This window comes from Chenopodium album, chromosome 3, assembly GCF_948465745.1.
Source record: "Chenopodium album chromosome 3, dcCheAlbu1.1, whole genome shotgun sequence".
Lineage (NCBI taxonomy): Eukaryota > Viridiplantae > Streptophyta > Magnoliopsida > Caryophyllales > Amaranthaceae > Chenopodium > Chenopodium album.
The window spans coordinates 30,433,239-30,460,297 of NC_137836.1; the positions used below are offsets into that span (position 1 = coordinate 30,433,239).

At 38.3% G+C, this 27,059-nt stretch overlaps 1 protein-coding gene and 2 long non-coding RNA genes across 3 annotated transcripts; all 3 read left to right on the forward strand.

Annotated features, from left to right (window-relative positions):
• The first annotated feature begins 985 nt into the window (after positions 1-985).
• LOC145624978 (uncharacterized) lies at positions 986-5,661 on the forward strand. The gene is made up of 5 exons (XM_081678063.1): positions 986-1,227; positions 1,303-1,534; positions 1,644-1,937; positions 5,448-5,505; positions 5,621-5,661. Exons 1-5 carry the CDS (start codon positions 986-988, stop codon positions 5,659-5,661), a joined length of 867 nt encoding a protein of 288 aa, XP_081534189.1.
• A 9,023-nt stretch (positions 5,662-14,684) lies between these two features.
• Positions 14,685-16,323, forward strand: LOC145613048 (uncharacterized). The gene is made up of 3 exons (XR_014106853.1): positions 14,685-15,777; positions 15,859-15,976; positions 16,059-16,323. It is a non-coding gene; the product is annotated as an uncharacterized LOC145613048 (long non-coding RNA).
• A 105-nt stretch (positions 16,324-16,428) lies between these two features.
• LOC145613056 (uncharacterized) lies at positions 16,429-17,504 on the forward strand. Its single transcript, XR_014106854.1, has 2 exons — positions 16,429-16,544; positions 16,625-17,504. It is a non-coding gene; the product is annotated as an uncharacterized LOC145613056 (long non-coding RNA).
• The last annotated feature ends 9,555 nt before the right edge of the window (positions 17,505-27,059 follow it).

A 27,059-nucleotide genomic window follows, 5' to 3' on the forward strand; every position in this document is an offset into this window, starting at 1 on the left:
GGCCATGGGCATTTAAGTAGAGGACCCCTTACGATAGGAACCCCATCCTTACTCCTTGAAGCGTGGTTTAGGATGTGTCCTACAGCAAAATGGAAGGGTGATCGCGTATGCATCGAGACAACTGATGTCACATGAGGTCAATTATCCTACGCACGACTTGGAACTTGCAGCTCTTGTGTTCGCCTTGAAGATTTGGAGACACTACCTTTACGGCGTCTCTTGTAAGATCTCCACAGATCATAAAAGTCTGAAGTACATTTTCACCCAAGACCACTAGAATATACGGCAACGTCGATGGCTAGAGTTTCTCACAGACTACCATGTCCACATCTAGTATCACGAGGGAAAGGCAAATGTTGTTGCAGATGCTCTTAGCAGAAAGTCAAGCCATAATGTCAATGCTTTAATTGTGGCCAATGAGTTGTATGAGGATATGAGAAGATTAAACCTTGAGGTTGTTAATCAAGGAGAGTTAGAGGGATTGCTGAGTGCCCTGACAATTTAACCATCTATATTTGAAGAGATTAAGGTGAAGCAGTTGACAGATGAGTCGTTGCAGAAAATCAGAGATCGAGTAACTAGTGGTGCAGAGATTGAATTCAAGATTCATGAAGACGGGAGTCTGAGATACCAGAAGAGATGGTGTATAAAACAAAAGTGTGAGGATATAAAAAGAAAAATCATGGAGGAGTGCCATAATACACCATATTCAATTCACCATGGGGGAGATAAGTTGTATAAGGACTTGAAAGAATTCTATTGGTGGCCGAATATGAAGAGAGAGGTTGTTGAGTTTGTAACAAAGTGTCTGACGTGCCAGAAGGTGAAGATAGACCAAAAAAGACCCATGGGAAAGGTGCAACCATTAGAAATACCAGGTTAGAAGTGGGATTCTACATCCATGGACTTTGTGATAGGCTTACCAAAGACTCGTAGTGGGAATGACACGATTTAGGTGATTGTAGACATACTTACTAAGCCAGCGATGTTCATTCCTATCAAAGAGACCTTGAAAAAGAAGCATCTAGCAAGTGTCTATGTGAAGAATGTAGTTTATTTGCATGGAGTTCCGAAGGACATAGTATCGGATAGAGATTCGAGGTTTCTATCAAAGTTTTGGAAAAAAGTGCAAGAGAACCTTGGAACAGCATTGAAGATGAGCACTACCTTTCATCCTGCAACAGATGGTCAAACTGAGAAAACAAACCAAACCATGGAGGATATGCTGTGAGCTTGTGCTTTAGATTTCCAAGGGAATTAGGAGGATCACCTACTTTTGATCGAATTTTCCTACAATAACAGTTACTATACAGGCATCAAGATGGCACCTTTTGAAGCATTGTATGGAAGGAAATGCAGAAGCCTAGTGTATTGGAATGATTACAGTGAACGGATTACTTTGGGAACAGAGTTTATTGAAGACATGGTTAGCAAGGTGAGACTGATTCACTCACGGATCAAAGCAACACAAGATAGACAGAAGAGTTATGCCGACTTGAAGAGAAGGGATGATGAGTTTAGAGTTGGGGACAAGGTCTTTCGAAAGATTTCTCCAACAAAAGGTGTGATATGATTCGGCAAGAAAGAGAAGCTTAGTGCAAAGTATGTGGGTCTGTATGAAATTCTCCAACGTGTGGGGAAAGTGGCCTACAAGTTTGCCAATGGAATTCGAGAAAATGCAGGATGTGTTCCACATTTCCCAATTAAAGAAGTGTGTGCCTAGTGAAACCCATGTGTTGCAACCAGAGACTATTCAACTAGATGAGTCTCTAACTTATGAAGAAAGACCAGTAAAAATCCTAGATCACAAGGTGCGTAGTACTAGAACCAGAGATGTGAAGATAGTGAAGGTCCTTTGGTCGAACAAAGAGTACGAAGAGGCTACTTGGGAGGCCGAGGAAGAGTTGAGGAACAAGTATCCCGAGTTATTTGACGAGGTAAGTCACGAGGGCGTAACTCTTTTCTTTTAGGGGGGTAGAATGCGATGTAATTTCACGCTTTTACCTCAATTATACCATTTATTGCTTGATTTTGCATGTTTTTGCTTATTATTATGCATGATTATTGTGTTTACAAATAATAAAAGTATGTAAACTCTAGCAAAGTATGAGTTCATTGAGTACAAATTTCAGTTTGTTGAGTACACATGTTGAGGATCAAGCAATTTACAGCAATACAAAACATAAAAGTTAGAACAGTTTTGGAGAATTTATGGTTTTTAGGTTAAGTTTTGAGGGCGAAACTTCTTTTAAGAGGGGTAGATTGTAATCCCCCATATTTTTCTAATATAATTATTTATTATTTATACAAATATTTTAATCTTAGTTGTATAAGTATGAGTTATTAATGTAAAAGTAATAAGATTTTACTAAACTATTAAGTTTTAGTCTAATCATAACTCCCTTTTTAAGTATATTGGCCCAAAGTTGATTCCCATTCAAGGCCAAACTACCCAAATTCTACTTCTAATAGAATTAGAGAACTAAAACCAAAATAAAATAGCCCTCACCCTCCTCTTTTTTCACGTGAAAACAAAAATAAAAACCCTCTCACTCTCTTCTCCTCATTCACGCACACAACAACAACAACAGCAACAATAATAACAAAAAAAAAAGCCTCAAAACTTACAAGAGGAAAACTAGGTCGTTATCTAATTCTCCATTGGTCAAACTAAATTTATAAACACTTAACAAACCTTATACAAGTATGCGGTAAGTCAAGGGTCGAACCCAAAGGAATGAGTAGGAACTTGAAAGACAAAATGAAAATTCAATCACAAACATATTCATTTCAAGCTAAATCATAATGAAAATCAATCAATCAACAAATTCTCAAACCTAAATAAAAATCCAAATCAAAAATTCAAGCATTAAAGAAAATTACAATTGAAGTACATTCAAAGGAAAGAAATCTCACAAACTTTCATTGATATGAAGAAGAAATCAAAACTTGATAGAAGCAATGTTGTAATACAAATCAAATCCAAGAATTCCAATCTCTACTTTCTCTCTAACTTCTCTCTAGTTTCTCTCTTTAAAAACTAAGCAAATGAAAGATTATCTAAAAGTTAGCCTTCCAAAGGAATTACAAGAGTATTTATAGACAAAGAAGAAAAACTGATCGGCCGCGCCCTCTCGAAGAACATCCCGCGAGCGCGGAGAAATTGCTACGGAACAAATAACTAACTCCGCGAGCAATCTGGGCAAGACCCGCGCCCGCGGGTACTGTAGCCTGCACTCGCGGCGAAGACCCACGCACCCGCGGCTAAGGGCGCAGCAGATGCCCTGTTCCCAAGTGTAAACAGGGGGTCACGGTCTCTCTAAAGGGAACGATCTCTCCAGAATCTCCGCGCCCGTGGCTAGACCGCGTCTAGGGTGCGGAGAGTTCCTGCCAAAAATCATCAATTTGCTGCACTTTATCCGCGCCCGCGGCCCTCAGGACCCTAGCCCCCGACAATTGGCAAATGTAGAGCGCCCTCTACGTGCCCTCTCCAAGGAGCTTAATACTTATTTTCTTAGCCCTTTTTGCTCTTCTTGACCCCTTTGCGAAGCCAACTCCTTAAGAACCTTCAAAAGTAATCAAAGAGAGAAAATTGAAGAGTAAAAGAGCAATATAAAAGGGAAACACGAAGAAAACCACATAAAGGAATGTAAAACACGAAGAAAGAAGAAATAGAGAAACTAAAGGAGAAAAGACCAAAATGATAAAAGAAAACTATTAAAATAGGGTGAAAACATCCTAAAAGACTACCCTATGAGTCCCATAAATGACACTCATCAAAAACTTCAAGTTGAAGCTGCTTCCCCCGAGAACACCACCACCGCTTAGCCTACTGCCGCCACCCTACAACCGCCCCTTTGATAGTCTGCCCTTTCATCTCTTTCTTTCTTTATTTTTTTTTTATTTATTTGCTATTATAATGTTTAAAGTTTCAATATTTAATTAAAATTTTGTTCTAAATTATATTATTATGGTTTGATAATATGTTTAAATTATAAAAGATTATCAATTTATGAGTTTTGACATGTTTAATTTATTATATAAATTTTCAGATTTGTGTATGTATAAAATTTAGGGTTTAAACATTAAATTTTTATGCTTTAGGGATTGGAAACGTACTAACTAAGTTATCTAATTATTATATGTTTAAATTACATCAAAGTGTAATTATTTTTACCATATATAAATTTTCTAATTATTAAAGTTTGGATTTTTATGAGCAAGTCATGCTAATTTCATGTTTTTTTTATGCTTCTAAGCCTATAAATAATTATTGTGGGTATTTTATGATTTAAAAAGCTTTGAACTTTAAAGTCTAATATCAAGAATAAATTTTGAGATTTTAAATTTATTATTTTGAAGCCTCTAATTACATTGATTTGATGTATTTTTGGGTTTTAAATATACTAACCTACTATATAACGATTATCTCAAGTAATTATGTTTATGAGTTTATTTTATATACTTAAACTAAAATTTAAGATTTATTTACTTACTTTAAAGTTTCTGGAATTTCATGTTATACACTATATTTTCATAATTTTAACATATAAACTTATAGTTGGGATGTTATATTATTATTATTGACTAATGGGAACAATATAAACGCTATATATTGATGATTTAAGAGGTTTTAAAGTAGTTTAGTAATCCTGTAAATTTATTTGATTGAGTATTGATTTATTTCTCATTGATTGGTATAGGAGAGGACTTTGTAGAAGACGACTTCTAGTTCTAAAGTGGCCAACCGAATTGTTTACATAAGGTACGTACGAGTTACGAAACCTTTCTTTTAGGTGCATGTTTAAGGATGGGTCGAGAACTTAATATCATGTCACTACCACAAAAATGAGAAAAAGTAACACTCAATATATAACTGTCAAGTTGGAAAAGCGTTCTCTAAATTATATAGAACGCCTTTGGTAGAGAAACGTTGTGTATATTGAATCAAATAGAACACCTCACTAAGTTAATTGTTATGTTTGATTTTTTTGATTTTTTTTTTATTAAATTGTAGCTTTGCAATATAGAACATTTTTCTTAGTTAACCGTTCTACGGTATGGAGTATTTAAAAAAAAGGTCAAAACCCTATTTGCTCTAACCGCCGTTCATTGCTCTCCTTTCTCTTCCCTCTCCTTAAAGAATTCCGCTATCTCTCTCATCCGATTCGACCTAGTAATCTCCCATGGATCTTACTCTATTTCCCCTTAACGGCCTCCTTCAATGGCAAAAAAAACCCATCTCCTTCCTCCACACAAAAAGCCCGGATTTGGGGCTTTAACAATGGCGAGGCAACACCGCCTCCTCCCCTCTCCGCCGCTATCCCATCACCGCCATACTCTTCCCTGACAATGGTATTGGCCTTGAAATCGTCAGATCCAGCAAATGGGCTAGTTTCTTTCTCTTTTATTTGGTTCCATTTGATGAGCATCGATTTTCATTGCAGAATTTGGATTTGGAATTGATTATTGTCAAAGTTGAATTGGCTTTTACAGTTTGTAGATGTATGTATTGTTTCTTATTTTATTTGAATTTGTTGATTTTGGAAGGATTTTATCGTATCATCGTTAACAATCACATATCAGTTATAATTGATGAGGTTGCTAGTTATTTTTCTAGGTTTTCTTTGTTTAACTGGTTTTTTTCCTGGGTTTCTATGATAACTGGGTTGTAATATTTCTATCGGATTTTTTTGGCTAGAATTTACTGTATTAGTTTATTTCAACTGATTTTTGTGCATCTGTATTTTTTTTAATTTCGATTTTGTTCTTGTAAATGATCAAATTAAAATTTTAGTAAAAGTTCAATTATGTTTTTTAAATTGAAATTTGATTATGTTCTTGTAAGTTAGCATGTTTTATGTTCTGTAAATTAGCATGTTTGATGATTTTGGTGACATTTATTTTGTAATTCTTCATGATTGAATCTTGAATATTTGGTTTGCTGCTTGATTTATGCTAATAATTTTTTTTTCTCAGGATGTTAATTGGAGGATGATGATCACAAGGTAGCTCATTGAGTTTCTAATTAAACGATGATGGTATCCTATGTGTGTTGTAGCTTAAATGTATCAGTTAGCTAATTTTGTCAAATTTTATCAAAAAAAGATAATGTAATTTGTAGTTTAATTTTAATGTATCATATCATAGTGGAATTTTATTTAAAGAATGTAGATATTATTATTATTATTATTATTATTATTATTATTATTATTATTATTATTATTATTATTATTATTATTATTATTATTATTATTATTATTATTATTATAATAATAATAATAATAATAATAATATTATTTTTTTTAAATAAAAAAAATTAGAAAAGAGAACGCCTATCTAAGATAGGCGCTCCTTTTTTTTTATCAAATATAGAACGCCTTTCGAAAGTTGACAGTTCTCTTTTCTTTATATGTTATATGTTTTGTACATAGAATAATAATCGCCTATCCAAGATAGGCAATTAGTATTGTATTAGATATAAAACGCCTCAAATAGGCGTCATGTATACTTTATAAGGCACCCCACTTGAAGGACGCCTCTAAAGCGTTCTATATTGCCTATTTCGGGCGTTCTATATTGCCTATTTTGTAGTAGTGTGTGTAGGGATGACTTGGTTAAATTGTTTGGTTATACATTGTGAATTTCGTATGACGTGCACTATTCTATATTGCAAGTATTGTTTATGCTCTAAATATGCAAGATGCGCTTAGAGGCAGAGGTATGTGATTGGTGAAATAATTAATTTATTAGTCATTCATGATTATGGAAACAGAATGAGTAAAGGAAGAATTTAAGTCTTATATGACGAGGTTAAGTTTGTGGGGTGCCTTATGCACTCAAGGTGTTTATACACTGAGGTAGTTAAAGGATTTAATAATAAATGTTGCTTGTCACTAATAAATCAAGAATTGAAATTTGAAAGTTTGCTTTACTTGATTGAATTGATAATCGATTGATTGTGTTGTTTGCAAATGAGTCATCACAATGTCTAAACTTATAAATCACGTAAAGTGCAAGATGGATGAGCAATAAAACTCAAGATTTGTACACATCTGGAGTAATGACAACTAGGGGTTGGGGTACACGGGGTATTTGTCGTGCACTTTTCTCGAGGCTATCTTATCTATACTACGAGTCTCTTATTTCAAATACTTTTCAAAACTAGGAGTTAGATGAGATCTCATACTAGCTACGGTCACGGAGTCGCACCCGTGGTCGTTAGATGTTTTATTGATGTTTCCTAAAGGAGGCATGGGGTTTTCTTTTATTGATGCTCCAAAAAGAGCATGGGTTGGACAACCTTGTCTATTGCTTAATCCAATGAATAAAAATGATGAGGTAACTACTTTTAGATAGTGGAGTCTTAGTAAATTGATAGTCGAGTCATGTGTGGAGTCTACAAATTAATGATGTGTGATGATTGATTATTAGTAGCATGCTAGGGATTTCTTCTAATGTTTCGCAGCTTGCATGTACTCAGCTTTGCTGATCATGTGCTTCGTGTGTCTTTCTTGGTCATGGCCTTCGCCTTTCAATTATCCTGTGACGATCCAATTTTTACACTTGTAATATTGGGGAGCAGCTTAACCACAAGTTCTTACACATGCAACATCCGTATCTAGGTGGTGGGAACTTGAGTGGAGTGTTGGTTGCTTTTCTTATTTTTATTTTTATTTACTTTTGATGTTTTTTAAACTTAAATTTTCTTTCTTACTACTATTGGTTTGAGTTTTGAATAAGGGCCATAATGGTTCCAAGTTGTAAGATTTAATTTGGTTTTGGTTATTGGTTTTGAAACTTATTTATAATTGATTTAGTTTTTCCACTGTTATTTTTTTATAAAGCCTTAACGTTTGAACAAGTGGCAGTAGTACGCTAGTAATTCTTTTGAATATTGTTTAGGGTCCTCATAGGTTTAAAGAGAGAATTATTGGGGTGTTACAAGTTTCTTCCTTAGCTTTCTTTGCACTATCATTATCTCTGTATAAAATTGTAAACTAAAATGAAAGAATCAGATCATCTAGCATTTGAATAGCCCTTGATAATATGTTATTATATAGCAGTCTTTATGACTTACATAAGATGAACTAATAACATCCAAAATGAAGCTACCTTCTATTTTATTGTGTTTGTGCTATAGATCCTATGACAAAAATAAGACAAAAACAAAAATAAATCAAAAGACCAAGATGGATTAGCATATGGAAAAGCGAGATATTTATGCCTGATGAAGCAATTGTGTCATTTGATCACACAACTGACATGTCCCTACAGAAAACAATAAGAGTTGAATTTTTGGATTCCACTTTAACCACTTTAACCCACAAGATACTAGTAGTACTGGATTGTATATAGGCCAAAAAAAAATTTCTAACATTCATTCACAATGTCACTTAGAGTAGTACTGGACTTTAGCCCACAAGATTGATGTTTCTATGCCATTTCTGCTCTGCTGTCTGTTATTGCTATGCTACTTCTGCTCTGCTTCTGTACATGTTACTCGGGAGTTCTTAGAGTAGGGCAAAACGAGAAGCTGCTGTGAGCAAGAGTGCAGCCTGTACACCTAAGAAGCCTGTGATGAGGAGCACCTGAAGCATGAGCAAAAGTAATATTATAATTTATATACTTTAATGATGTTTTAATTTACATTTTAGCCTTTTTTATTTACTTTTTAGGTATATTGATTTACTTTTACTTCCAATTTATAATATATACTAGCCTACTAGCTCAATTGGTAGAGCATTGTGCAAATGTACAAAGGATATGGGTTCGATTCCCATGTAGGTTTATTTATTAGTTGTATATATATATCTGTGTATGATTAGTTTTTTACCAAATAATAAAATTATATACTTTTTACATTGATTTATTTACTTTTACATTGAAAATCTTTACTTCACCCTCAATTCATATACATTTCCCTTAGATTTCTGCTTGCATGTGTGGAGATAAATGATTCATGAATGTGCAGATTGAAAGTGGTGCAATCCCTATAAGGCAAGCATGTAGGGATTAGACTACTAGCAGAATACCTCTTTCTTTGTTTTAATTTCATAGGATTTTTATTTTTATTTTTATTTACTTTTGAAACATTTTTATTAGCTTTTAACATATTTTAATTTACTTTTGAGTTTTTCATTAGTTTAACATATTGGTAAAATTGGTATAAACCACCTTTTTTGTCCAACATTTTTGAAAAAACCCACCTTTTATGTTTTTTTTTTTACTAAACCACCTTTTAAGTACCTAAATTTTTAATGGCACCACCCGTTTTCAATATTTGACAGAAAAGTTAACTGCGACGTCAAAGGGGCCCACGACCTTTTCTTTTCCCTCCTAAATCATGTATATTTCCCTCCCAAAACATTCAGCCATTCCCCTGTATATAATTGCTTGAATATGTTGATGAGTAAAGCTCTAAAAAAATCTGAAGTATTTTTTTGCCAAATAATTAAACATTAAGTCAACAGTTAAGCACTCTAAACACAGTCAAAACAACCACTCAAAACAATAAAGTTTGTTTCTTTGCCGAATAATCAACCCAACACAAACCGATTAGAGTATCAAACATGCAATTAGGGTTTATAATTCTTTAATTCAACCCAAAAACAAAGAACTAATAAACAATTGCAATCTACCAAGCATATAATACAATAATGAATTAACACAAAACGCCACAAGCCCACAAAAATTAGAATAAAAAAACATTAAAAAAACAAAAAGAAAAGAAATTTACCCCGTACTACAGTTTAATAACCCATAAATCTTTTGCAATTCCTTGCCTTTACCCTTGTTACTGTCCATTTTCTCCAATGATTTACTTTTGCCAACAAAAAAACATTTAATAATTAAAGGAAAAAGGAGCTAGAAATGGCGTCAATGGCAGAAATTTGTCAGCAATAAATTGGATGAGTGACGAAGAAGACTGAAGGACAAAGGAGAGAGATGAATTAGTTGAGTTGATAAAAGGAGTATTTAAGTCTTTCTAACTAAACGCGGGATTTAAGAGGAAAACATGACGTTGGTGGGCCCCACTAACGGCGCCGTTAGTATTTTCGTTAAATTTGAAATACGGGTGGTGCAATTAAAAATTTAGGTACTTAAAAGGTGGTTTAGTAAAAAAAAAACATAAAAGGTGGTTTTTTCAAAAAAGTTATACAAAAAAGGTGGTTTATACCAATTTTACCTATTTTTAAATACATCATCAACCTCTCAAAACCAAAAATTGATCTGGTATAAAGTAGTTTATAATTTCAACCTAGCTAGAACTCTATGTATTATACTATGTGATCTGACGATATAACGTTAGAGCAAAATAGCTAGAAATTGAACTTGAAAACCAATTCAAACAAGTGACATACATCAATCTAGCTTATTTTACAAAACATAGTATAGTAATAATATACGAGTAGCACCCAATAAGATTAATATATACCATAGTATAATACAAAATATCTATCTTTTCTTATATAGCTTACCTATAATTTTTTGAAAATTTTTAGGGAGGCAAGGTATATGTAACACCCCTTGATGATGATAACCAAACACGTCAGCTAATAATGGAAGCAATGTAACAATGTGTTGCTGGTTGTTGTTGTTGAGTGGGTTAGGAAGTTGAATTGGGCATATATGTGGTGGGTTGCAAGGTACTTGAGGCAGGCAGCATGTGAGGTGAGGGGTGTGATGATGTGTTGCTATATCTTCTGGATGTATTAAGTTTTACATCTCATATGCCCTATTTAATTTTTCTTGAGCCATGTTTTGGTGCCTTCAACTCCTCTGTTGTCCTACCTATATAAATACATATATATATTACTTCTGCGACAATTTTATTTACTTATAACATTTTTTTATTTACTTTCCTTTACTTCGAATGTTTAATATATACTAGCCTACTTTGATAGATCAGTATAATTAATTTTAACATATTTTGAGTAACATTTAAGTAATTTTTCTTTACTATGAATGTTTTATATACTAGCTCTATTTATTATGTTGAATTACTTTGCATAACTTGTTTTCTTTGCTAGAATGGGTTTACATAAACATGTTAATAACACTAATCTACTAGCTCAATTGGTAAAGCATTGCGCACTCTGTGGGTTCGAATCCCACTTTGGTTTAATCCCACCTAACTTGAAATAATCTTATACTCAAATTTTATTTACTTTTGTAACATTTTGAATAACTTTAAAGTGTTTCATATTTATTTTAAGTTGGAGAAAGAAATAATAGAGTAGAAGCTGGTTCTCTAATCAATCTTAGTAGAGTGATATTTTTATTTATTTATTGTTTTTGAAGTTTTCAGGTTTGATGATGACAAAATATATCTAAAGCTAATTAATTTTCAATACACCTTTAAGCTAAGTTGATTTACTTTTTGGTTATTTTTAACTTACTTTTGAGGTATGTTTTATATAATTGTAGAGTGATTTAACCACAACCCTTCAAAAGCCAAATTCTCAAAACTCATGCATTAGAGTTTTTTTTTTCTTTTTTTTTCTTGGTGTTTTATATTTACTTTTAGAGATAACCTATGTAAAAATCGAACCTACACCTCTATGCATCTGCATAGTGCTCTACCATTTGAGCTAATAGGTTTAGCTTAGTTTGTTTTATAAACTTTATATTCATTTCTATTTACTTGTTGAGATAGCTGATTTATTTCTCATAATGAGATCAATGTTGATAAAGTAGAGCTATGATCATATGAAAACAAGACATAAGAAAGTTTAAACCAAGCTCTCAATTCACAATGATCTATTATACTTTCTAACTAAACCAATCATTAGCTAAATTCTGGTTCAATGGTTTCATTCAAGATCAAGCAAAAATTTCTCTGTTCACATATTTCCCTGTCCAGCGTGCAGTTAGGTGTCAATGCAATCAATGAGAAAACTCACTAAGGGAAATATTTAATGCAATCAACAAAGCTCAATGGGTCTGGACATGCCAAACTAGAAATTATGGGGCACAATGTACTTGGGATGTTGATTATCCATAAAATTAAAAGATTGAGAGCAAGACAAATTAGCAAATATGTAGTACACATGTACATGGTAAGCAAGCAAATGAACATGTTGCCCAACAGTGCTTGGGGTGGGGATAGGATTAAAAAAGACTCAAAATTAAAATAAAAAAAGAAAGCTTATAATTACATCAAATTAAAACACAAGTTAATTAATGATTATCAAAAGTAATACATAATAATCATTCATTGGAATCCAAAATATATGATTAGCTCAACTAGTTTACCAGACTACACTATGATATTAATGCTTCGGGATGCTCTAAAAAAATTCAGCAATATCTTGTTTCCAATCAGGTCCTGAAATCAACAGTTTCTAGTAGTATTAGTCTTTAGAAAATACACCATTGTTGGCTACAAGTTAATCAAAAGGTATTACCACTAGTAGAAAAACACAAATTGGCACCGAGAAATATGCATCGGTTCTTAAAAACCGGTGGGAAAAAAACAAGGCAAGATTTAGTTTAATAGATATAGCACCAGTTCAAACCAAATTGGTGCCAAATTCATTAAAGGCACCGGTTCAAAATGATGGCATTCAAAACGGTGGCACTTAATCAAATAAAGAACACGCCCTTTTTTTTCCCTTTCCTATATTCATTCTCTTTCCCTTTCTTTTTTATTTTCATTCTCTCTCCTCTCTCTCTTATCTCTGCTCATATGTCTCTCTTTTCTCTCTCCTCACCCAACCCTAAGTCGCAGCATGTTTCTCAGCTGCAGTCGCAGTTGCACCCACATCAACATCCACATTCACCGCCGCTCACATCCCATTTCTTTTCATTCTCTCTCCTCTTGCCTCCTTTTACCCGATTAATCATTTTCTAGGGTTTATCGCCATTGTTTTCATCTATTTTACCTAAACATAAAACATTGAACTCGATGCGAATTCATGGTGTTGGTGTCTCCGCGCTTTCGCTAACGAATCGAGCCACACTTTCGCCAACGAATTGAGCCATGCTTTAGAAGAATCAAAGGAAGAGAGAGAGCAGAAATTGGTGCAATTTTCCTCACTATTTGCAAATTAAAAATCAAATTAATGGTTTTTTTAATAGAAATTCAGTGATTTTTGAGAGAGAAGTAATGGGTACCCCAAAACCCAGCATCGACGATTTGTTCGAATTGAAGAAGAGAATCAGGAACCCTTTAGTCCCAATTAGTAAAATTCTTAATCTTTCAATCTCAAATTTTCAATTGATTAACTTTTCTAATTATATTGTATCATTAAATTTCATTTCTTGGGAATTTTTTCCTTAATTTCTTGGGTGAATGATAGCCTTAATTATCCAGCTGAAAATACTTGGTTTAATGAAATAACTGGAAAATTTGATATTTAGGTTTTTTATGATTGATATTTGTACGTGTGAATATTTATTTTAGTTTAATATTAATTTTGGTTTAATATGATAATAGAGTTAGAAATTTTGTTGTTTAATATGATTATCCTTGGAGTAAGTCGATTTTTAATTTCTATTTTTGTTGTTTTTTATTTTAAGCTTTTTTATTTTATTTTTTGGGGCATTTTTTCGATTTATATTTTCTGGATTGAATTGTATTTTTGGGTGTGATTTTATCTGGGTATATGTTGTAGATCTTAAAGGAAATCCGTGATCCTTTAAATGTGATGCTACTGGGTTGCTGCTGTTTCGGGGTTTTTTGTGTCCCTCGGGAGAGTTACAGCTCAAGACTGGATTCAACAAGGACGCCTCCAAAGATTAAGTTAGTATGGATTCGGAGTAAAACGTGCGGAAATTAAGTTATGTGCTTGGATTCCAAGCTCAGGTGTTGTCTGTTTCTTGAGAGTGACAACTCAGTAATGATTGGAACGTCCCCCAACAAATGGGGGGAATGTCCCTATTTATAGGGACCTTGGGAAGTGTGCCCTACCCTATGGTTTAATGACTTAGGAATTAGGGCAGCGCCGTTTTGCGGCACCCTCGAAGTTTGGGCCTTGAAGGCCGCCATTTCAAGAGAGAGATATATGAGTGACACGTGCCACGCATCTAGAGGGTCCATTTGGACGCCTCCCATGGCGACACGTGTCGCTCTCTCATTGGTCCAATTGGGGGTGTCAAATACCCCTAATCATTTTCCCCTCACAAGTGTTACATGGCATGGCACGTGGCGCCTGTGACATGTGTCGACCTCTGATTGGCCGAGAAATTACTTTTACTGTTCACCTTAATCTAGGGTTTTTACCCCAGTTCATTTACCCCCTCTATAAATAGAAGGGTTGACCCCCCTTGGATTCACACTTGCGTGAATCATTGGGAGAATCTTTGAATTTCTGACATTTGAACTCATAAATTAACTATTTCCTTGCAAGCATCCGACAAGAGCCAACCAGTCCATCTGTAAACAGACGTCCAAGATTTTATCAGCCATTTTCTATTACTTTTTAAAGGTAACTGTCTGCTCTTTTCTCTTTCTTTTTTACTTTTTTCTTGCTTTGTTTTTTAAAATGGTTTCCCTAATGCACACGGCACGACCTAGGGTAGTGATCAGCCGGTCACCGGGGACAGATGAGTCTAGAACTAGCGGTGGCGAATGCTTGTTCAATGACCCTTCTTTGTGAACTTCCCCAAATCTTACCGTTTCTGTGCATGTGCAGGACACCATGGCCAGAACCAAGAGAACGACCGGACAATATAATTCGGATGGTTCTTTCTACCATTCGGACAGGTCCACAATATATTCAGACGGCTCCATTAGGGCGCCTGTCAGTCAGCTTCGAGATCATCCTCCAGGCCCTTCTTCTAACCCCCCTCCAACTCCTTCTTATTACCATTCCCCAACCTCCAGCGACACAATATTTTGGGAGGTTGAGAATCAATCGGCACCCGAGCCTTCAGGACAGGCGCCGGAGGAGAGACTGAGTGAAGACCCTTCTGGCACCAGCCGGCAGTCTCTCAGCTCTGGCGAGAGCTCTGATGACGACTCGGCCTCGTCATCTTCTACTAGTGCCTCCGTTGACTCGGAGGAGGCACGAGCTAAGATAAGCACGGAAAGGGAGTCCTTGTCAGTGAAAAAGGCGAGGGTTGGGCCGAGCCGCATGCTACTCACCGCCAGGAGCGTGCTCCCTATTATCGACATGTTCCCGAGGGCAGGCGGGACACAATGAAGGATGACCTGGACCAAAATGGCCAGCTACCATGATGAGAGTTTTGGTTGCTATGAGGCAACCATTCAGGCTGGTTTACACTTTCCACTCAATCCGGCATTGGAGAGAATTCTTGATGGATACCAACTGGGTATCTGGCAACTGGTCCCGAACTCCTGGAATAATATAATCGGGTACATTGCCGCATGTGAAATGCTGGAGGTGGATCCTAGGTTTAAGGCGTTCGCCATCATGCACTATCTAAGCCGAGCGCCAAAAGCAAGCCGCGAAGGCTGGTACACCTTGACCACCTGCAAGGGGTACATGATGGCAATAGGCAAGCAGTCCAAATGGAAGGACTAGAGGACAAAGTTTTATATTGTCCACTCCTCTGACCGCCTGATGAACCAAAAATATAATAGGTGGAATAAGGATACCCCCCTCTTGGTAGGAAAGAAAGCCCTGCCGCATCTCCCTAGGCGAGCCCAGGGGGAGATATTCGATAAGGGTCTATTCAAGTTGTCCGTCCGGACAAATGAGAATACGGGGGAGAAGGAAGTCACCCCCTAGAGTTACATTCCTCATTACGAGTGGCTCTCGGACGAGGTATACTTGGCTGCCTGTGGCCTGAGTACAGAGATGCCGAGAGGTAGTCGACCGCTTGATATTTTTAATGCTTTAGCTGTTTCAATATTGCTTGCAAATTTTTAACTATTGTTTCTTTGTGCAGACAAAGTTATGAAGAAGCTCTCGGCCTCCAAGAAGTCGGCTGCAGCCTCTGCAGCTATGTACCGTTCGAACGTTCTCAAACGGACGAACGAAGAACAAAAACAGGGAGAACCCCCACGGTAAATTCTTATCACACTTGTCTTTTTTGAACAAGGTTTTATCTCATTACGCATGGTTTCTAACTATTCTTTATTGGTGCAGGGTGGTTCCACCAAGCCTTCTCCCTCCAAACCATCCGACCCTAAGGTGCGGAAACTTAAAGTTGGAGATGTGGGCGCTTCTGGCAAGAACAGAAAGCACGTTGCCTACAAGCCAAAGAAGGGAGGTGACGACTCTCGTCTCGAAGCTGATAGGAAGATCAGCAAGCCGGATACCCAAAGGGTATCAAAGAGTGGCAAGCCACTCAACTCTACTGTCGGTTAAGCTGGAGACGGGAAAAAGCCTGTCACGGGGGATGAGGAGCAGCCGAAAGGTAAGGCTACTTCCCCTTAATATTTCTTACATAGATGTAGACCATTTGGCCTGCTCTTAACGTATGTTATATTAATCTTCGCAGCTCCTACTCAGAGGCCAACTGTGGTTCAAATGGCCTAAGAGATGCTGCGGGCGCTTGACCCTAAGGACAGGGCGTCAGTCCGAGGGGTCGGCACCCTCAACTTGGATGGCATATTCGGGATCCTCTACGAGGCAAGAACTCAATAAATGTTATCGCAAGTCGTACTTATATCCGCCTGATGCTAACCATTCGCTCCTTTAACCGAATGTAGGCCATGGTGTGCGTCCAAAGGCTTTAAAAGCCAATTCTAGAGAAGTCAAAAGAGGTAACAGCTGCTAATGTACGGGCCGCCTCCGCTTTAGACAGAGCTCAATTTGAAATTGCTCATAATGAGTTATTTACACTTGATATGAAGTATTCCAATGCGGATGCCAACCTGCAAGTAAAGCGGGACTTGGAGGCGGCTCACACAAGGATCAACGAGCTTAAGGCTTAAATCAAGAGCCTTAAGGAGAAACTTGAGCATTGGATGAGGCCAAGTAGGATGCTGAGAGGGCTAAGAAGCGGGTGGGCCGCCTGGAGCAGCGCTTGGCCAACCAGGAGAGGCAGCTCCGAGCCAAGTACAAGGCTCGCAATGAGGAGGAGAAGGAGGCCCTTGTTAAGAAGATGATGGAAGAAAATAAAGCCATCATGCGGATGGCTTGGCAGGTGGCTCAGCCAAGTTTTGACTATGATACTTGGAAGACCAAGTTTGATCAAGCCAGCAATGATTTCAACGCCCTACTCCTTCAACAGGTTGGGGAGGAGGCGGCTAAGGCCGCTGCTAAGGAGTCCGGCTCCTCGAGAGAGTCCTCCAAGGATGAGCAGGAGGATGAGGAGGATGATGAGCAACCGACGGGTTGAAACAAGGAGGCGGCTGCCAACAATGAGAACCTCTCCCTACTACTTATGCTTTTAGGTATCTATTCTGCGACCGAATGGCTAAGTATTTGCTTTTCCGGCCTGTGTGCCGAGTAACCATGTATTTCACCGACCGAGGGGTCAGGTGATTTTACAATTTCTGGCTTTGCCAGATAACATTCTCAATCGTCTATTTTGACGGCTGTTTTATTTATTTATGAACCATCCGGTCGTTTTGCCGATTTTATTCATATTGGTGTTTATGCTTTAAAGAATTTTAAAGCTTTCAATTTTTTATGCATAGAATTTTTGGCTAAGTATTTTAACCCATATAGTATGCGAATGTTCTTGCCCCTGGCCAGATGTCGGTTGGTTTCGGTTGAGTGGATTTATTGACTTAGAATATTTGATACTTTAAAGAGTCTGAATGGTTTCTAAGTCAATCAATCATTATGGTGATTGCCCCAAACCAAGCGACAGACGGCCATGTAGAGCCGACAGTTTCTTGAATGCATCCTGCCAAAGGCCTCGTGAAATATAAAATAGCTGCTAAGTTTTTTTTACTTAGCATATTTATTAAAAAAAAGGGATTGTCCGCCTGCCTTGCCCCATAGCAAAGCAGGCGGAAAGGTAGCCTCTAATATGAAACAGTAGTCGTTTTCCACCTGTGCTAGAACAGCCAGAAAACTCGGTGCTTTTTAGATTTCAAGTTAGATTAAATCAAGCAACTACATACACTGCCTTAGCGCATTCGGTAGGGCCGCTTGTTGCATTCGTAGAGCAATGTGCCACCCAAATGGGAGATGCTTCTCCTCGACGAATTCGCCCAAATGGACGTCGCCGGTTGTCTCACTCATGTTGGAGCAGACATTCGTACTCATGTTGGTGCAGACGGTAGTTTAAATAATGTTCATTCGGCCATTGACATCTTTTAACGAGTAAAAAGCCACTAAATCATTGACTTAGCTTAAAAATTCTATAAAAGATAAATAGCTGCTAAGTTATTGACTTAGCTTAAGAAGTTAATTAGTTTTGGGGCGATTGCCTTGGTGCAGTCTGTTCCTTTCTTAAGGATCTTGGATGTCGGGGCAGACGATCCCTTAACAATTTTAAGTTTTAAAGTGTACTAGTCCGTCTTCACATTGTGTAGGCGATAGCTCATAAAATCTCGACGTTGTCCGTTTGCACATTGTGCAGACAATGTTCAAACATCATCATTAGTTATAAATTGGTCCGTCTGCAAAATGTGAAGCCGGAACTATAAAGGATAAGTTGGATCTGTCGGCACATCGTGTAGGAGGCATCCCTCATTGTTGTGAGCATGATCCTTCTGCACTTCGTGCATTCAGTACTCAAAATAAAATAAAGACAAGTATGAAATGAAGGCAAAATTTCATTAACAGGTCAAAAACTTTACAAATTTCAGAAGTAATCACTAGTAGAATAAATGTGATGGGAAGCGGTTATAGGCAAGCGGTTTACAAAATCCGCTTCCTATTAGATTAATAAAAAAAAAAGAGGGAAGTTTAATGGCAAGCGGTTTTGGCGCGAACCGCTTGCCTTTTAACTAATGGCCAGTGTAGACACCTAAAAATGTCTCCCCAAAACCAAACCCGATGATGAACAACCTTTCACTGCCACTATTGGTCGGGTTTAGTATTTAATCCCGAGACTGCTTAAAAATCGTATTTTATTAAATTCAAATTTTTGAACAGTCTATGGATTAGTCTTGATGTTTGGTAAAAGCATAGTTTTAATTTCAGCCCAAACTTATTAATTAATTTTTAGCCCAAGCCTTTTTTATTGTTTTATTATTTATTTTTTGGCCCAAACCCTTTATTTATTTTTATTTAATTATTTTCTTATTTTAGCCCGAATAATAAAAAGTCAGAAAAGGCCCGAAATTATCAATCGGCACTTAAAATGCAGAAGGAAATTAGGGTTAAAAATGTATTTAGACGGAAAAACAGGCAGGAATTTCCCGCGCCACGGCAGGTACCTACCGTGTCACGGGAATCCTTCCCGTCTGACGGTGGGATTTCCCGTGACACGGGAGGTCTGTCGTGACACGGGACATTCCGTGTCTTTTCCGCGTAAACCCTTAACACGTTTTTTATCCCGTTTTCTGAAAATTTCCCGCGTCACACCAGAAATGTACCGTGTCACGGGAAAGTGTACCGTCTGATGGTGGGGCTTCCCGTGTCATGGTACAGTTTGACCGTGTCACGGGACACTTTTTCCGTGTGCTCCCTCAGCACATTTTCCCTATAAATACCCCCCTCATTTCTGATGTACGGGGCACCGAGTAATTCTCTTATTTTATTTTCTCTCTTCTATGCTTTAGCCTTAACACTAGCTTACCCTTTTCACTTCAAAATGGCTTCTTCAAGTACTCAAAGGAGTCCATACTTTACTCGTAGTTCTATCCTTAAGCCAAGGCGTGAAAGGTAGAATTATTTGAGGGTTTGGCCCCAAAATCAACTATACTTTATTTAATTTAAATTTAATTATTGTTTATTTACTTCCTTGAAGTTACTAACTCGTTTATTATTTTGTAGTTGCAAACAAACAGAATCAAAGTAAGAGTCATGCTCCTTTTATTTTTATAATTCTTCTAACGATTTTATGTTGTTGGAATTGTGATTAAATTGGTTTTATTATTAATGTTATTCTATTATTTTTATTGATCACCATATTGCATGTTTAAAGGGAATATGTAATTGAAAATCACGCCTAATAAGATAATTTGGACAACCGGTTTAGGATCCCTTTTAATCTTATTATTAATTGAAGTGATCACCAATATTTTAGAATTATGTGTGCATTAACATTAAACCAATTTAGTTAAATAATAGTTTGGAGTGAATCGAATTATTGTTTGTATGCCTTTGAGATCACAGGAATGTTTTTCAATATAAGAATCGAGTAGAGGCCAATACGGGCGAATGCGACTCCATGACTCACTTCGTACCATCATCCCCGATCCTCCTTTCGTGGTTCCGAACCATATGGAGTTAGTAATCTCATGGATTATGAATGGGGTGTAACCTTCACGGGTCAATCGTTGTTGCCTATCGTTGTCCCTTATCGTGGTTGCCTTTTTATGATCCGTGAACGGTTTACAAGTTCCTTAAAAACTTGGTGGCGGCTCCCTACTTTATTTGTCCCTAATCGTTGTCCCTAATCGTAATGTCAATAACCACTTCCTATGATTGCCAAGAATATTCACCACATGCTTTTAACGTAGGCGCACTTCGAGCGACGCCTACAATTTGGCGACTCCACTAGGGAGGATTTTTAATTATTTATCGATTTGAGTGATCGGTGTTTAATTAAGATGAGTGGATGAGACTTGAAAGATTCTTGAAAAAATATTCCTGTGATTAAGTTGGCATTTTTGCATCTGCATAGACGTTTTAACGTCGCATTCAGGTCTGTCCCGTAGGAAAAATTGGATACATTGGTTGCGCGCGAAGGAAAACAGGGCACCAGTCAGATTTTCTGACTGCCGTGACACGGCAGATTTTTGCACATACAGGCGAATGTGACTCCATGACGGTGCACAGTACCGTGACACGGAAATTTTTGCCGTGTCACGGCAGTCCTAAGATCAGTCCGGTGGCTTATTTATTTTCCTCACAGTCGACTTCCTTCGATTTTTCCGAAAAAACGTATGTGTTCTACATGCGTCTTAGCCCCGAGGGATTTAAGCTCTATCGACCCAAAAACGCTTATGGCAATAAGGGTTCATCCGAGTTATCAAATCCACCCAAACCATGGAGTCGAGTTCAATTTCATCACGAACTCGCGGAGCCGCCCGTTGGCATACACCCTCAAGGGAGGCTGCCTTGCTAACGCGTCCAAACTCTTAACCATGGTACCCTTTTGACACCCAAATCTTGACCAATAGTTGAACATAGATCTAGACTCTAGGTTGCGAACTTTTTTACATCATCGTGCCTAAATGCTTTTTTATTGTTTGGTGCTAACCTTCATGTGTTTGCTCTTTTGTTTAACCCATGACCGAGGGTTTTTATTCTCACATAGTAATTAGTACGGACCTAAAATCGGTTAAAATCTAGAAAAATCACAAAACCGACCTGGAACTGCGCACCGTGTCACGGCATTTTCTGCCGTGCCACGGTGAACAGTGCCGTGACACGGGGCTATTTACCGTCTGACGGTAGACTGCACCGTGTCACGACAGTCTGTACCGTGACACGGTGCCCAGGAAAGTGTCCTGTCAGTCCTTTTTCGATTTTTGTGCGAATGCTGTGTCCAGTTTTGTGTCGTGTCTAGATATACGGTCAAAACATGCGTCTATAACCTCACTTAATCACTCACATATTATGTTCACACACTTTTTTTTTAAGTCGTGCACCACCTTTTGACCGTATTTTAGGGAAGACTTGTTTTTTGTGTCGTTTTTTTTCGGAGTAAGTCGGATGGTATCCTCCCATATGTTTTTTTTTAAAAAAAATAATAAAAAAATAAACAAGTAGAATTTCAAAATTATAGATTTTTAATAAAAAAAAAAATTTCCATTTCCTTTTTTTTTTTTTCTTTTTAATCCGGATAGGTTAAGGTTAAGTTTGGTCATTAAAGGTGTGTTTGTTTCGGTGTCACAGCACTTGGTCAAGAAGCAGGGGTAGATTGTTACGGCTCGAGTCCATACATCAACAACCTCTTATACCAAAGAAGCGTGCAAGGAAACCACCTCAATCATCTCCACAAGATCCATCTCCAGTCTACTTTCAATCAATGGCCACTAAGGAAGACATCGAGAACCTCAACAAGACAATTGAAAGATTGTTTGACATGATGCAGACACTCACCACTAGAGTCAGCACTGTAGAACAAGACAATCAAAACAATGTCACTACTGCTGCAATGGACAAGATTAAGGAACAGATGAGCAAGATTTCTGAAGAGTTCACTTATGTGGAACAGCCTGTCACCTCTTCGTCCATAAGAGAGAAGCTTCCTGAGAAGTTTTCCAATGCTGACATTCCCAAATTCAAGCCTACTGATAATCCGCTTTTCCACTTGAAGGCTTTTTCTGCAACTATGGCTCTTAAGGGAGTAGATGTGACATTCTTCCCTACGGTGTTCCCTCTTTCCTTAGAGCATGCCTGTCAACAGTGGTTTTATTCTTTGGAATCCAAGCATGTCGCGACCTGGGAGGATGTTGCTGAAAGCTTTATGAATCGTTACAAGTGTAACATCCAGGCCAAGACTTCTGAACGTGAACTCTCCATTCTCAAACAGAAAGAGAATGAAGGCTTCACCACTTACTTAAGCAGGTGGAGGGAAACAGCTGCGCTCCTAGTGGATCCCCCCAAGGAGAAAGAAATGGTTCGCTTGTTCATTGCCAATCTGACTCATAAGTACAAGCAACACTTGAAGTTTCTGCCTCTGAGTACCTTTGAAGCTGTATACGATATTGGAATCAATATCGAAGATGAACTGATGAAGTCTGTTGGTAGCAACAATAACAACAGCACTTGGAAAAACAAGAAGAACGACACTCATTCTTCTTCGTATTCTAAGCCCAATAATGCTACCAACAATATCAACATCAATGATGTGCTGGCCCTCAATGCTCCTCCTCAAATATTCCAAAGGCAAAGGAGGGTTTACATGCCTTTGGGAATGACTTACGATGCTGCTTATGACCGTTTGCATGGTCAGGGACTGATTATGCCAATCGGACCATTTCCAGAACCTCGACCTGAGAATAGGACCGCTAGCTATGACCCCAATGCTTATTGCAAGTTTCATCAATGCAAGGGTCAAAACACTGTGAAGTGTTTGAGGCTGAAGGATGCAATCCAAGACTTGATCGATGCTAATCAACTTCCTGTCCCTCCAGGGGGCAAGAAGCCTAACATTCAAACAGGTCCTCTTTCAGATGCTTTGGCTATCATAGGAGATGAACTCTCCTTTGATCCGTCGATACTCATTCAACCTGTGAATGAACCTCTACCGGAAGTTGTATTTATCTCAAGTACTGAAGAAGTGAATGGAATTTGGGATAGTGATGATGAAGACGTCTATCTCAAGGATATAGCCTGTTCATCTCTTGGCACCAGTGAAGATGTTTGGGGGGACTTTGAGGTCAAGGTTCTCACCAGAAGTGGACGGTTGCAACAACCTAATCCACCTCCACCTCCACCACAATCACATTCGATGGTTGATCCCATCGACCCTGTGAACAGCGATGTGGTCAAACAACTGCAAAAGACCAAGGTGGAGATGAATGTATGGAAGCTTTTGGCCACTTCCCACGAGCATCGAAAGGCTGTGATGAATGCTCTGGTGAAGATAGGAGTTGATGATGACATGACTCCTCAAGGACTGGTCAACTTTCTCACTACTGAGCTGCTAGGTACTAGCAATCTGATATCGTTTTCTGATAAGGATCTACCCCCGGAAGGGGACCAACATAATAAGGCCTTACACCTCACTTTGGTGTGTAGGCAGATGAATGTTCCCATGAGCCTGGTTGATAATGACTCTACAATCAATGTGTGCCCACTCCGTACTGCAAAGAAGTTGGGCATAAGGAATGAAGAATTGACTCCCTCCACTCAAGGGATTCGCGCTTATGATAATACTCGCCGTCAAGCCATGGGTACTATCATACTGAATATAACTACTGGGGCCATTGAACGTCGCACCAAATTTCAGGTGGTGGACATTAAGGCCTCTTTCAATCTGTTGTTAGGACGCCCTTGGCTTCATGAGCTAAAGGCGATTCCATCATTGCTTCACCAGAAAGTTAAAGCCATAGTTGGAGGGGTTCCGATTACTATCGATGCTTCTCCTATGCGCATTCAAGTTATTAATACTCCTATCGTCCATGTTGAACATGACGAAGAAGATGAAGATCTTTGGGGGTTTTCACTAGATGATGTTCTCATGATTGGAGAGGAGGAAAAGTGCCATCTCGACTTCGATCCCTACTCAAACACCAATATCAATGCCATTCTGAAGAAGCAAGGGCATTTCCCTGGAATGACCCTTGGGCTCAAGAAGAAACTGGCTGAATCTTGAGCATCGTGGTGCACTCAAGAAGGATACTTTTGGCTTGGGATTCAAGCCAACAAAAGAAGATCTGAAACAAGCTTTATTGAAGATGAAGGCTCGCAATAATGCTCGAATCACGAAGACGGAAATGGCCATGGATCCATATCCGTTCACCCTCAATGGCCAATACATCAAAGAAGGGGAAGCCTTCCCATGCTATGAATTCCCTGAACCATTCGTCCATGATGGGATCCGTGAACCAGGATTCGAGGTGTTCCTCGATTGTGACTTTGTTAATGAAGACGAAGAGCTCTTCACAACCGAGAAGCCAACTAGTCTGAACTCTGATGATCTAGGAATCAACCTCCTTTTTGGAATGGAGAAGAATGAGTCCAAGCCGGTCCGCAATGATAACTCCGAGCTCGTTCAAGCTGTCATAGCAAACAAGGATTTTGACCCCTCCGGGTTGATTGTCCAAGCTGATAACATTTCAAAGGGATGGCGTAAGACATTGAGGATCACTACGCCGAGTGGAGAGAAGTTGGAAATAACCGCTGGCGAGGGTCCTATGTTTGATGAGTCTGAGTCGTCTGGGTCCGAGTCCGAGTCTGAGTCTAAGTCTGTAGACGAGTCCTTAGAGTCTGAGGCCGACCCTCTTTCTGCTATAGAGTTCAATCCTGAGTCCCTTGTTTAGTCCTCTCTTTCTAGTCCTAATAATTCCGGTGAGGTCGCAGCCGACCTTGCCTCTCTTGATGTATTAGCCAATGAATTCCATAAAATGAGTACCTTTGCTTACGATGCGTGTCATTCCCCTAGCCCTGATCAATATTGCTTTGCTAATGATAAAAATGACAAAGAAATAATAAAAGCAATGGAAGAACACGAAAATAAAACAGCAGTTATCGAAGATACAGAAACAGTTAACATTTCCAATGATACGACTGTTAAAGAAATAAAAATTGGATTAACACTAAGTCAAGATGAACGCAAAGAGCTAATTAACTTGCTTAGTGAATTTGTTGATGTATTTGCTTGGTCATACCAAGATATGCCAGGAATTGACAGGGATATAGCTCAGCATAAGATACCACTCATTCCATGTATGAAGCCTGTCAAACAAAAGTTGCGCCGTATGAAACCGGATGTGGCTCTCAAAATCAAGGAAGAAATCAGGAAGCAGTTGGCCGCAGGTTTCATCAGAGTATCCAAATATCCGGAATGGATAACAAATGTGGTTCCAGTTCCAAAGAAGGATGGAAGGGTCAGAATGTGTATTGATTACAGGGATCTCAATAAAGCAAGCCCAAAAGATGGGTTCCCTCTACCTCACATTGAAATTCTGGTCGATAATACAGCAAACCATGCACTCCTGTCATTCATGGACGGTTACGCCGGATATAATCATGTATTGATGGTCGAAGAAGACATGGAGAAAACCACATTCATCACGCAATGGGGTACATATTGCTATACGGTAATGCCATTTGAGTTGAAAAACGCGGGTGCCACCTACCAAAGAGCAGCTACAACATTGTTACATGACATGATGCACAAAGAGGTGGAGGTCTATGTCGATGATATGATCGTTAAGTCTAAAGATCGCCCAGGACATATTATTGGACTTCGCAAGTTCTTTGAAAGACTCCGTAAGTACAACATGAGATTAAATCCAGCAAAATGCGCATTCGGAGTCACGTCAGGCAAATTACTTGGATACGCGATTAGTTCTCGAGGGATTGAAATATATCCTTCAAAAGTAAAGGCGATCATGGCCATGCCACCACCCAAAAATGAGAAGGAAATTCGAGGTTTTATTGGAAGGTTGCAGTATATAAGTAGATTCATATCAAAGCTAACAGCGATATGTGAACCTATATTTAAGAAGCTCAAGAAGAATGTCCCAGTCACATGGGATGACGATTGCCAAAAGGCTTTCGACAAAATCAAAGAGTATTTGGCAAACCCACCCGTGCTAGCGCCAGCAATACCTGACTTTCCTCTTCGACTCTACCTTACGGTCACAAGAGAAACGATGGGGGCAATGCTAGCACAAGAGATCGAAAGCAAGGAGAATGCAATCTAATACTTGAGCAAGAAACTTCAAGGATATGAGATGCGATACACACCACTTGAGAAGTTGTGTCTTGCACTTGTATGGGCCGCACAGAAACTAAGACATTACATGCTCACTCACACAGTGCATGTCGTGTCCAAAATGGATCCTCTCAAATACTTGTTTGAAAAAGCAACACTCAATGGCAGATTATCAAGGTGGATAGTCAATCTTGCTCAGTTTGACTTGAGATTTGTGCCACAAAAAGCCATCAAAGGTTCTGCGGTTTCTGACTTCTTAGCAGACTTTCCGCTAGAAGAAGCTGAAAAAGAAGAAGATGAGTACGATTTCCCTGACGAAGATTTACTCATGACCGAAGATGATAGCTGGACGCTCTATTTCGATGGAGCTTCAAACCAAAAGGGATGTGGTGTAGGAGTCTTGCTCGTATCACCCAATAAAGAGCACATCCCAATTTCCATGAAGCTCGACTTTGATGTCACCAACAATGCCGCGGAATATGAAGCATGCATTTTGGGGTTAGAAACAGTTGTCGCCTTGGGAATTAAGAAACTCAGAATCTATGGTGATTCTTCACTAATCATCAACCAAATCTCCAAGAGAAGCGAAAGTCTCGCCACGTATCAAGCTCATCTAGAAACTCTCACGGAGAAACTAGATGAAGTGGAGTATACGTATTTTCCAAGAGAAGAAAACCAATTCG